The sequence below is a fragment of the Castor canadensis genome, chromosome 11 (genome assembly GCF_047511655.1).
Source record: "Castor canadensis chromosome 11, mCasCan1.hap1v2, whole genome shotgun sequence".
Classification (NCBI taxonomy): Eukaryota; Metazoa; Chordata; class Mammalia; order Rodentia; family Castoridae; genus Castor; species Castor canadensis.
The window spans coordinates 14,574,987-14,587,121 of record NC_133396.1 but is presented as its reverse complement, the minus strand read 5'-3'; the positions used below and the strand labels follow the sequence as shown (position 1 = coordinate 14,587,121).

Below are 12,135 nucleotides of genomic sequence, written 5' to 3'. Positions count from 1 at the left end.
GGGGGTGCAGAGGGACAGCTGGAGTTGGGGCAGGATTTGAGAGAATGCGCCTGTCTAAGGGTTTGGGCTCCCAGAAAGAATGTGGGGCCCCACAGCAAGAAGGACCAGCTTCTTATTCAGAAGCGTGCCTCAGTGGCTCTGGCTGTCATGTCTTAGTGAGCTAAGGGAAGGAGTAGAGGATGCCTGAGGATAGGTGTGAGGTGCAGGATTTGGAAAGCCAGTCACGGGGTGATGTGAATCTCTTCCCCTTTCTCTCCAGGCCCAGTGCCAGCACTCTCCTGAGCCACTCCTTCTTCAAGCAGGTACAGTAGCCTGTGGTTCTCGCTGTGAGGTCACAGGTATCCTTACTCCTCTGTTGCCCTAGAGAAATGGCCACGGTTCTGAAGCCCTACAAGGCACCACTCCTTCTCTCATTGTCTTCTAAGTGTGACAGCCTTCTGTGACTACAGTGTGTGGCTCCTGCCCTGGGGTGTTCGGGGACCTGAGCCACAGAACCCATCACCCAACTCTTTTCTTTTCCCCAGATCAAGCGACGTGCCTCAGAGGCTTTGCCTGAGTTACTTCGTCCTGTCACCCCCATCACCAATTTTGAGGGCAGCCAGTCTCAGGATCAGAGTGGAATCTTTGGCCTGGTGACAAACCTGGAAGAGCTGGAGGTGGATGACTGGGAGTTCTAAGCCTCTGTAGACTGTGTTCTCCAGCCCTGGAGCTGGAGCTCTGTGGGGGCTCTGTGGGCCCTCTCCGAGGGCTGGCATATGCCCACCATCCCTGGTGCAGACTGGGTAGAAAGGACATTCTGCCAGCAGAGCTGGCTGGAGGGGCATTCCTCCTGAAGAGACTTCTTTGCTGCTCCATGGCTTTTGAGTCACAAGGGAATTCCAGTCACGAGGGATCAGGAGGGGTTGGAAAGTTCACATGTCCTGTCCTACAAGCTCAGGGGACCTCCTCAGAAGAAAATGCTGCTCTGGCCCTGAGGCTGAAGTCCAAGCCCAGGGTTTGACTCATCGACCCAGGAAACTGTCACTTCCTTTTGTCACTGCTTGCTCTCCCGCCAGCCTAATTCCATTCTTTTCGTCTCCCAGATCTTAAAAGGTCCACGAAGGGGCAAGTCATAAGCAGCCTGCCTCCTTGCTCTCAGGCCTCTCCCTAATAATAATAGGGTATTTCTGTCTTTTAAGGACCAGGTTAAAGTTGAGGCAGGCCATTGTTATCCCTCTGATCTCTGTAGCTCATTTCCATAGCGTATTCCTTTCCCAACAATCCATCTTAACGCCTCCTACCAGCTATCTTGGTGCCTCCTCCAAGGGCCATACTGTCTTGCCTCGCCTGAGGGCTTAAGTAAGTCCTTATGCTGTATTAGTTTCATTGTCAGAACAAATTAAAATTTCCAGAAAATCTGGTGGGAGATGGCATCAGTGTGTGTTTGCCTGCATGCAGACGGCAGGCCTGCTTCCTAGTGTCTGTGTTTCCAAGGAATGGCCAGACAGGTTGACTCGTCATTCTGCCCCTGGTTCTCCACCAGAATGGCCCCGGCGCCTGTGGGAGCACAGCAGTGACCTCTTCCGAAGAAGACACGCCAGTTTCTTTTGTTTGTTTTTAGAGACAAGGTCTCACTAGGCAGCCCAGGCTGGCCTCGAATTCATGATCCTCCTGCCTCCCTCACCTCCTGAGTGCTGGGACTACAGGTGTGCACCATCACACCTAGCTCCATAGAAGTTTCTTTTAAAATCCATGATAGATAGTCTCTTAACTACTTAAAATTTCAAGGTTTTGCTTGTGTCATTCAAACCTCTTGGAGCTGGACCCGGGGCCAGGTGCTGAAAACAGGCCACTCCACAAAAAGGACCACTTCTGGGCCACTGGGGTCATCTTCGGCAGGAAAGGGTGGAAAGTGTTCCTTACTGAACAGTACCTGCTCAGTGTCCTTACCATTCATACTAATCCTTAGAGCCTTTCATCCTTCTGGCAGCCAGTGAGGTGGGAGTCTCCTCTTCAGGACTGCAGTCTTGTGCGTGTCCCTGTGCACGTGTCTGTGCACGCACACAGTCCCAGCCCACTGTCAGTCTCCTTGCCTCCACAGTCCCCAGGCCAGGTCCTTCAAATGCTGACTTAAGGAAGTGCCCCTCCCTCTTCTGAAGCTGCTCAGAACCATCAAACGCCCTCACTTTGCATTTTCTCAGAAATTTTAACACCTGTTTAAAGAAGAAAAATTAAAAACCTTCTACCCTGAGGTGGGGGACCTGAAAAGCCAAGTGAGTGAGAAGGCCGGGTTACGTCTATTTCCAGAGCCCCTCTTAAACCTGCCCAGCTCATTTTTTAAACTTTAAATTTCCTTCTTTGTCTTTCTCGCTCTCTCTCCTTCTTCTTTTTTTCTTGAGATGGGACTCTCAGTACGTTGTTATCCCAGGCTAAATGGATCCTCTGGCCACAGCCTTCCTAAGTAGCCAGGAACTAGGACTGTACACTGTGCACTTTTCAACACGTATTGCGGTATTAGTTTTGTTTTTTATTATTGAGACAATCTATGTTGTTGAGGCAGGCCTCGAATTTGAACTCCTTTGCCTTTGGAGTGCTGGGATTAGAGAGATAGGCCACCATGCCTGGGTCAATTTTCTCTCCTTCCCGCTGCCTCTATCTTGCAGTCTGCTCATCCTCAAGCCCACCCTGTTGACTCTGTGCTAGCTTGCTGCTGCTCAGCCCACAGGTGGTACCTGCAGGGCAAAGGGCCCTCCACCAGACTGCCCAGTGGGCTAGGGGCCTGCTCCTGGCGTCCCCTTCGGGAATCTGATGACAGGTGTGGACGTTTTTCCCCAGACAGAGCCACATACAGTAGTAGAAGGACTTCACACACCCTTCAGGACGCCTCAGCCCACAGCACAGGCAAAACTCATCCTCTAGAACAGAACTGGAGACTGAAGAAGAAAAGTGAGGTGCAGCGTGGGTGCAGCCAGCGCAAAGGACACAGTGGTGGTGGGGGGTTGCTTAAGCAGCTTGTTGTCGCCCTGCTCCTTGGCCAGGCAGGAGGCATGTTGCTATTCTGTTCCTGACAAGTGCGGGGGCGTCTCTGGAGCCACCAGTTCTATTCACGCACGGTGTGAGAACAGACTGTTTAGGGCTGTGTTTCCTGAAACAGCCTCTAGCCTGGCTTCAGCCAAAGCCAGAGTCACTGGGGCGCCGGAAGCCCGGGCCTCCCTGTAGAGGTCCATGTCCAGGAGGTCCGGGGTACCCCACTCTACTCCCCACGAGTAGCCATGATCACGGCAGACCTGCTGGACAGTGGGCGGGGGTGGAGCACACGGAGAAGCCCTGCACACTCCGTTGGCTGAAACGAGTCACCTCAAATCTGCAGACCTTGGCGCCTTTTTGCATAATGAGGCTTGGGTGCCGCGGTTTGCTCGCTGGAGGAATGGAAATCCTTTGAGGGCTTCTGCAGGGGCCGGGGTTAGTGGTCCCATAAAAATCGGACCTCCGGAACAATTGGGGTATGTGTAAGGGTCTGCTCTGGGAACCCGAGGGCTGCAGGGGCACTGGGGCGGTGACCCCGCAGGGCCCCTCGTGCCCCTGGGACCTCCCTACCACCTAGGCCTCGCAGCCTTGGGGCCCGGCTTGGCGGGACCGCGTGCTGCTTCCATCTTCCTTCGCGCGCTTTGTGGACATCGGGGACGGCCCCTGGAGGCTGGAAGACTCCGCAGGCAGGGAGCCAGGCGGGAACCTTAGCCCTCCTTCGGGGTCGCCCCAACGGGACCCCTTAGGTTGCAGGGGCTCCACAACCGGGCGGGACGAGGGCCAACGGGAGAAACTGAGGCATCTGTGCCCAGGCACAGTTCGCCGGAAGCGCCCTGTGTCCTGCGACCGCAACCTGAACTTGTCCACGCCGCGCGCTGAGCGGTGCGGGGCCTTGGGTTTCCATCCCTTCCCCACGCGCGGCCGCCCTGGACCTGGGCAGACAAGACGGTCGGTTTCCCAGAGGGAGGCCGACGAGCGCGGGGTCCGGGGGACGGCGCGGGGGGGCAGACAAAGGCGGGGGCCGGCGAGCGAGGGAAAGACAAAGCGCAGAGGGGGGTCGGCGGCGGCTCCGGGGCCCCGGAGGCGGCTCCCGGCGCGGCGGAGCCAATGGGCGGGCGCGGGGCGGGGGCCGGCGGGGGCGGTGCCGCGATAAGGCGGCGGCTGCCGCTCGGGGACCACTGGCGGCAGCGGCGGCAGCTCGCGCCCGCGCCCTTCTCGCACCCAAAGCGCCCCCCAGAGACTGACCCCCGCCCCGCGGCCCAGGCCGGGGCCCGGTGAGACCCCGGGGGGAGGGGCCGCATCGAGCGCACGAACCGAGGCGCCGAGGCGGGGGTGCGCGGGCCGGCTCCACCGCCTCCAGCCCGCCCGCGGGGTCCCGACGCCCGGCGGCTCCGCGCGTCGCCTTCGCCTGAGGCTCGCGTCCGTCGGTCAGGCGGGGCGGGCCCACGGCAGGGACGGAAGTCCCGGGTGCCGACCCCGCGGGCCTGGAGGCCGAGGAGGGGGCGCGGGCGGAGGCGCGGGCGGGCGGGGCGGAGCGCTGTCCGGGCTGGGCATCCGGGCCGGGCGCTGGGCACCGTGGGCGCAGGTCAGGCGGGGGCAGCGGGTTCTCTCCAGGGCCGCGCCCGGCCCCCGCCCTCGCCTGATCCCCTCCTCGCCCAGGCAGGGTCCCCGCTCGCGGGAGGCATTGGAGGCTGCGCGGAGCCCCTGGTCCCCCGCGGCTCCCGCTAACTTTGTTCTTCCCCCACACATGGTTCCACTCAGAGACCCCTGCCCCTTGGGGACTAGTGTAGGGGCGGGCAGACAAGGAGGGTGGGTGAGGGGCGGAAGTGGTAAGACCAAGAGCAACAGGAAATGACTTAGGGAAAGTCCCAACCACAGCCCCCCAGCCCCTTGCCTGTAAACACCCCCACCCTGCAGGCAGGGCAGGGCTCGTGGGGCCCCTCCGACTGACTTCCCCTTGCAGAACCCAGCGGGTGCAACGTCTCTGCTCGGGCCTCCATCACCTCGGACAAGCCATGTTCCAGGCTGCAGGAGCCTCCCAGGCCAACCCCTCTCATGTAGGTGACCAGCCAGGTGGGAGGGTGAAGGGGAGATCCCGGAGCAGCGTGTTTGCCTGGCACCCTTTGCCACCTTTTGAGTGCCCCTGAGATCTGGCCTAGGTCGCCCCAGAGCTGCCTCTGCCCTGACTGCCCCTCTCTCTCAGGACGCCAAAAGCAGCAGTGGCAGCAGCGCTGTGCAGCGCTCCAAGGTAGGGGCGGGAGGGTGGGTGTGGGTGGAGGAAGGGGTGAGCGCTGGCCAGGCTCCTGGCTAAGGGTCCCCTACACAGTCCTTCAGCCTGCGGGCCCAGGTGAAGGAGACCTGCGCAGCCTGCCAGAAGACTGTGTACCCCATGGAGCGGCTGGTGGCAGACAAGCTCATTTTCCACAACTCCTGTTTCTGCTGCAAGCACTGCCACACCAAGCTCAGGTGCGCCCTTGCCCTGCCTGCCCCCCCCTGCCTCCCAGCCCTGACCCGCCCTGACCTTCCTGTTCTGCTTCCGCAGCCTGGGCAGCTACGCGGCGCTCCACGGCGAATTTTACTGCAAACCCCACTTTCAGCAGCTGTTTAAGAGCAAAGGCAACTACGATGAGGGCTTTGGCCGTAAACAGCACAAGGAGCTTTGGGCCCACAAGGAGGTGGACCCCGGCACCAAGACAGCCTGAGGTCCCTCTGCCCCTCCACTCCCTCCCGCAGAGGGCCTGGAGCCCCCAAGCGCGGTGGGAAAGAGGTTGATCAGGGCTGTGGGAAGAAGCAAGGCTCTCAGGCAGAAGGTTCCAGAGCTCTGTCGCAGGATTCCTTCCATCTCCCTCAGTGGGTGGGGGGGGGGGTTGGGTGGGGGGTGGTTGGAAACCAGGATTGGATTTGCTTTACCACCCTGCTTCTTCCTCCTCCAGCCCACTCCACTTCACCCCCTGGCCCCCTGGGAGGCCGAGCCTAGCTTCCCTATCTAGGTGCCTTTTCTCCAGCAAGGAGTCAGCATGCTCCCCCTCAGGGTCCCAAGCTCCCTCACTGCCACCCGGGCCTTGTGCGGACCCCATGTCTCCCCATCTACCTCTACCCTTTGCCTGGTCCTGAGCCACGGAGACTGGGAGGAGAGCAAGAGTGCCACCTGCTGGGCCTCATGGATGCCACCACGCTGGTGGGGAAGAGGATGGGGAATTGACAATGCAAGGCCTGCTGCCTTGGGGTTTTGGGACCCCCTTGCGCCAGAGCTAAAGCCCCCACCAGGGAAGAGCCTCAGTGACTGGCAGGAGCCATGTTCCCCTCCCGTTTTGACTGTTGTGATCCACCCTGTTTTAAACATGTTTAAACAGATCGACTGTGTATTATGTGGCCTGATGGGGGTGCTGGTGGGGAAGCTTTGTGGCAGGAAGGATACAGAAGCACCATGATGGGGGAAAAGGGTCAATCAACTCAGAGCACTTCTGGCCTTGACTGGGGGAGAGGGTAATGGGTGTCAGGAAAGTGCTAGCCAGCTTGAGAAAATGGGGTCCTCCTCTTCTGGTGCAGCACACCACACCATCTTACCCCACCCTGAGTGTTAGGCAACTGAAACCCCACTCTGTCCTCCTTAGCTTTGGTTTGTTAAAAGACATCCCAGGCCCGCTGACTCACACAACCCCTTTCTGAAAAGGAGGGGAGCTAGACAGGCATTAATGGTGCCCCCTGCGGGAGGGGTGCAAGGCAGAACCCTTCAACTTTTGGCCTAGTCCTGGTTTGACCCCTTTCTTCTAGCTGGTCACAACTGTTCAGTTCCCTCCTAGCCCTCTGCCCTGCCGTGGAAATCTGCAAGGAATGGTGGGAACTTGCAGAACACGCAAGTGCCGCAGAAGGTTTTAGTGGCTACTGCCTTTCCCCTTCTAATTGCTGTCATCTTCCCTGTACCTTTTCAAGCTCGGGGGGTGTGGGGAAGCCACAGCTACTGTGCGAAATCATCCAGAGAGAAACCACCTCTGAGAGCCTGGGCACACTGAAGGACAAACAGTTCACAGCAGAAAAACAAGGCAAGTTTGGAGAACCTGAGGCCTACCTCTTCAGCAGAAGACTGGGTTGTTCTGCCTCAGACCCCGCTGTCCCACTTTCTGCAAACCATGGGACAGATGAGTTGGTAGAGCAAGAGGACAGAAACTCCCAGAGGATTTGCTGCCGCTGTTCCATCCAACTCAACTCCTTTGGTGATCTCCTGCTAGTGATCATAGGGAAGTGGGCCCCGGGCCCTGGTGGCAGATGACCCACTGTTGCCCTCTCCTTGAGGTAGGCATTCAGCAGGAATGGCACCAGAGGTCTCTGATAGAGACAAGGATGGTCTCGCCTGCTCAGAGTAAGGAACAGTGGCAAGTGGACCAGAGGGAGATGCTGGAGAGGTGGCTTCTGACTGCTGCCCTGAAAAGATGAGACCCAAGGGTGCCTTTGGGCCAGGCAGACCCTACTATATGCAAAAGTTCCCAAGAATTCAGCTACTGGTCTGGTCAAAAGGACTAATAGTGCCACCTTAGTGGATCAGGGGGTGGGGGTGGGGGGGAAGAAAAGTGGGGAACACCTGAGCTAACAGTGGTACCCTGCCAAGTCAGGCCAGGACCCTTCTTCAAGTTTCGAAGGGTCCAAGCTTATTGCCACATACCATACCTCACCCCTCCCTGACAAACACCTACCTCCACCTTCTCCAACCAAAAGCATGGCCACAGGACCCCTCTGGTATAAATGATCCCTTTTATTGTAAGTAATGTTCAACACTGGCCTGGCTTTGCACTGCAAGCCCTCGGTCAAGGTACAGTCAAATAACGATGGCTGCAGGTTCTGCACAATCTGTAGTTCAGACAGACACAGAGCTGAGTGGGCAAGAGGGGCAGGAGGGTGGCAGCATGGGCACTGACCCAGCCCTGGCCCTTCTGTGTAGGGCTAAGGCATATGCATCCCCATGGAATGATAAACTGGCAGCATAGCCCCTTCCCACAGCAAGCATTGGGCTGCTAGGAAACTGCCTTTCAGAACCTTTGGGCCCAGGTGATCCTAGAGACCCACAACTTTTCATCGGGCTTAGTTAATTTAAAAAAAAAGAATAAATTAAAATTAAGCAACAGCTTGGTCCTGAGGATGCTGAACCAGCATGTCCACAGTTTTTGGCACACACACAAAAAAAGTTAGGGACCTTTTGGTTGGTTGGTTTTGGACTGCAAGGTTTGTTGGCTTGTTTTTAAATTCATTTCTAAAACTCACTGCCTGTGAAGTAAGACTCTGGGAGTAGGGCTCTGTGAGAGCCTGAACCTGGGATACACAGAGTCATCTCATCTTGTCAGTGGCACTGTGATCTGTTTCCTCTTGGGAAATGGGGATGTGTGCGCTGAGGAGCGCTACAGCCATCAAGATGGTCGTGGAGAGGCTGAGCTGCCACTTGGCAGCTTTGGTCATGATGAGGGGCCACTCCCCACCCTGGACAAGCGCTGAGGTGGAGGCAGGAGCGAAAGCGTGTGCTCACTGGCCTCCAAGGGTGGTGGAGGATGGCCTGACAGAGGACCCTGGGTGAAAAGGGATGGAATAGAGGGGGCCCAGGCCCAATTGGCACCGTGTAACACACATTTCTGCAAAACCAGCTGCTTTCATTTTCTCTTCTCTTTTGAGGCGTCCATCACCTGTAACAGTCTAGAATTGATATATATAAAAACCATTCAAATATGATCTGAGATATAAATTAACAAGTACAAGGCCTCACATTACATGATGTGAAAAGGCTAAAAACAGCGATAGAAACTACATTCATAAAAGTGCATCGTCAACATACAACGAAGGCTTTGGCTTGTTCTGTGCCCATGGGGAAGTGGGCATGGCTGGCAATGAGCTGCCTGGTGCGCTAATCCCCAACTCTGGAGACACCCATCCCTGGGCACTGGCTTTTTTTTTTTTTTTTTTTTTCTCTTTCTTTAATGACAACTCCCAAGGAAACTGGGAGTTAGGAGGGAGGAGCTGTAGCAATAGGCACATTTTGGAGGGGAGGGGCCGGAAGAAAGGACCAGCGCCCAGGCTGAGGTAAATATGGCCAACTTTTAAGCTGCTTGGAGATACTGTTTCCCTGACCCCTGTTGCATTCCTCCCCCAAGGGAAGAGCAAGAAGGGAAAGAGGTGGAGAACTCAGATGGGCAAGGCTAAGGAAGAACAGAGCTGGTGGCTTTGGACAAAGCTGGTGGCAGCACATGGGTTTTCCCTTTTATCAGATGGACTGGGCTTGGGCCTGGAGGGGTCACAACTCAGATAGCCCGAGACAACTCCTGGGGCTCCCCTGAATGGCCCAGTGGGGCACAGGGCAGTTAGCCAGGCCAGATGCACTAAGGTCATTCCATCAGCTCTTTCTAGTCCAGCCCAAGGCCCAAGCCCAGCTGGGTTCTCAGAGGACACACAGCCTCCCAGTTTAGGAACTGGATACAGCATAAGGGTGACTCCAACTTGTAAAACAGAGACAATTAATTGCATTGACAAGACTGGGTCTCCCCGCTCAGGAGGGGCAGTTCCACATCTCAGGCCTCTGCTTGAGGGGTCAGGATCATGGGGGCAGGCAGAGCAGGCTCCTCCTTCCCTGAATAAGGCAGCATAATATTTGCTTCATTCATCTTTGGTAAAAGACAAGGACTGGCAAAGCTGACCTGGGGGCTCTAAGGGTGAGGGCAGCCTGGGCCTCTGCTTTCTGTTGCTTGGGGGATGCTGGGCTTTACCTCATGGTTGAATGGGCTCATTTAGCCCAGAGACACCCTGGTGGTCTCCGGACACTGGGAGGAGAAACAGAATAACACTCTGAATGAAAATAACACTATTCATACCCTTGTGTCAGTTCTATGCCCCCAGCCCCTCTGGGCTTCTGTGCTGACTGCGACATCAGGACATATCCCAAGAGTGGGTAGGGCCCATGGCCACCTCGAACACCGTTCCCAGCCCCTTCCCTTCCACACTGAGCTTAGGATGCTGGAGCTCTTTGGTCTGGCATGCTGGGGGCTCCCAGTCCTTGAGGCTACAGCCATCCCATCCTGGCTCTGAGCCCCAGTGCAGAAGGGGCACAGACAAACTCTGGCTGGACTGTATCTCCATCCACAGCCTTGCCTGAAGCAGCAACTTCACTGAGCCCCACAGCAGCTCCTTGCACATAGCAGGAGGTGGCCAGCAACAGTGTGGCCTTAAGAGCTCAGTACACGAGCTGTGCAAAGTGGTGTGTGAGCAGCTCCTCAGCTGAAGGTCTCTGGCGAGCCTCCACAAAAATGCGCCTCAGGAAGTCCCTGCCATGTTCAGAGATGTGGGAAGGCAGCTGAGGGTTGGTGGGCTGGGTGGCAATCTTGAAAATTGCAGCCATAGCTTCATACTCCGCCCAAGGTGGTTTCTCTGTCAACATCTCCACCACAGTGCAGCCCAGGCTCCTGGAGAAAGAACCTCATGTCACCCATCAGCCAGCTCTAGGCTTTCAAGAGGCCCACCCACTGTGGTGAAAGGTGCCTTCCTCAGATCACACTGAAGTACAAGATGGGCCAAGCTGAGGGCTGACAGCCCTTGAATCCTCAAGGCCAGAAAAATCTTCAAGGCACTCTTGGCCTTGGTCCACATGGGTATCATCAACCTATGTATCACCCCTTACCTGGGTGTTTCTTGAGACTAGGGAAAGCCAAGCCACTGAGCATTGACAGAAAGTCTCAAGATTAATTATATTAAGTTTTCTGTTGCTGTTGTGCTTTACAAATTTATAACCCAAATTTACTTTGTAGTTCTGGAGGCCAGTAATCTAAAATTAGTTTCCCTGGGCTAAAGTTGCCGCATCAGCAAGGATGATTTTTCTTCTACAGTCTTGTTTCTTTGCTTTTGTAGCTTCTAGAGGTCTCCTGCATTTCTTTCTCTCTTTGGTGGTGGTGGGTGCTGTTACTGGGGTTGAACTTAGGGGCCTCATGCTTGCTACACAGGTACTCTACCACTTGAGCCACTCCACAAACCCTTGTTTTTTGTTTTGTTTTGGTTTTTTTGGTGCTGGAGATGAAATCCAAGGTAGAACTGCTTAGGTGGAGCTAAGCATGTATGTGCTCTACCAATGAGCCCCACCATCATTTCTTAGTTCACGCTTCCCCTCATTGCCTTATTTGAGTCTCGTGCTTCTCCACTGCCATATCCCCCACTCTGGCCTTCTGCCTCTCTTTTGTAAGGGCCCTTGTGATTATACTAGGCCCACCTGGATAATGCAGGATAGCCTATCCATCACAAACTCCTTAGTTAAGCTGCAAAAGCCCTGCTGTCCTACAAAGTAACATTCCCAGTTTCCAGGGATTAGGATATAGATCTCTTTGGAGGACTACTATTCAGTTAACCACAGTAACTTTTCCAGGAGAAAAGTTCTCACAATTCCTGAATCCTGTCTGAGAATGGACATAGAGTTAGGCAGAGCAAATGCAAGTCATCTGGGTAACAGGAGAAAGGCCAGAAGTCTGCTCTTGCTTAGAGACAGATCTAGGCCTTTAGAGAAGATCCTGCTTCTTAAGGAGTAGGGGTTAGCAAACATGAGGGATTTTTCTCCATGACCTAAATTCTCAGCACTAACAGTTTGCTGTTTGGGGTTAAAACACCCCATTTGTCTTATATGCTGTTACACAACCCCCCACCCCCACTAACATGGAGTCCGGTCCCTGGGAACACCAATCCTCACTCCCTCTGCCACAACGTAGAGAGTCCCCAAGATAATTCAGACCACCTATAGACCAGGCCGGAAGATGGGGTCCCAACAGGTCCCAGTGCTCACCACACATCTGCCTTCCTTCCGTAGCCCTCACCACTGATAACCTCAGGGCTCATCCAGTAAGGTGTGCCAGTGACAGAGCGCATGCCAGTTCCCGACATGCAGATGGTCTGCAGGCGTTTGCTGGCCCCAAAGTCCCCAAGCTTGACATTCCCAGCAGAGTCTCGCAGGATGTTGGCACCTAGGGCATGAAAGGGCAGAAGCTACCACCTTGGACATGTTTGCCTTTTTCTTCCCACAGTACTGGGGTTCAAACTCAGGGCCTTGTGCTTGTCAGGCAGGTGCTCTGCCACCTGAACTACACCCTCAGCCCTTTTATGCTTTCAGTTATTTTT

At 55.7% G+C, this 12,135-nt stretch overlaps 3 protein-coding genes across 22 annotated transcripts in view; 2 read left to right on the top strand and 1 right to left on the bottom strand.

Moving 5' to 3' along the window:
• Strada (STE20 related adaptor alpha) overlaps window positions 1-3,070 on the top strand; it is a 40,415-nt gene extending 37,345 nt beyond the window's left edge. For all 16 annotated transcript variants that reach the window (XM_074045400.1, XM_074045395.1, XM_074045397.1 and 13 more), the window contains 2 exons: window positions 260-302; window positions 525-3,070. In XM_074045400.1, coding sequence (XP_073901501.1) covers window positions 260-302; window positions 525-677 — 196 coding nt within the window. In that variant the 3' untranslated portion in view covers window positions 678-3,070. The remainder of the gene's footprint in view (window positions 1-259; window positions 303-524) is intronic.
• Window positions 3,071-4,148: 1,078 nt separating this feature from the next.
• On the top strand, window positions 4,149-6,360 carry Limd2 (LIM domain containing 2). The gene is made up of 5 exons (XM_020188380.2): window positions 4,149-4,280; window positions 4,970-5,063; window positions 5,210-5,254; window positions 5,333-5,472; window positions 5,549-6,360. The coding sequence occupies exons 2-5, from the start codon at window positions 5,022-5,024 to the stop codon at window positions 5,706-5,708; spliced, it is 387 nt and encodes a 128-aa protein (XP_020043969.1). The 5' UTR covers window positions 4,149-4,280; window positions 4,970-5,021; the 3' UTR covers window positions 5,709-6,360.
• A 1,376-nt stretch (window positions 6,361-7,736) lies between these two features.
• Map3k3 (mitogen-activated protein kinase kinase kinase 3) overlaps window positions 7,737-12,135 on the bottom strand; it is a 61,463-nt gene continuing 57,064 nt past the window's right edge. For all 5 annotated transcript variants that reach the window (XM_020188353.2, XM_020188357.2, XM_020188360.2 and 2 more), the window contains 2 exons: window positions 11,804-11,981; window positions 7,737-10,442 (listed from right to left, as the gene is read on the bottom strand). In XM_020188353.2, coding sequence (XP_020043942.1) covers window positions 10,214-10,442; window positions 11,804-11,981 — 407 coding nt within the window. In that variant the 3' untranslated portion in view covers window positions 7,737-10,213. The remainder of the gene's footprint in view (window positions 10,443-11,803; window positions 11,982-12,135) is intronic.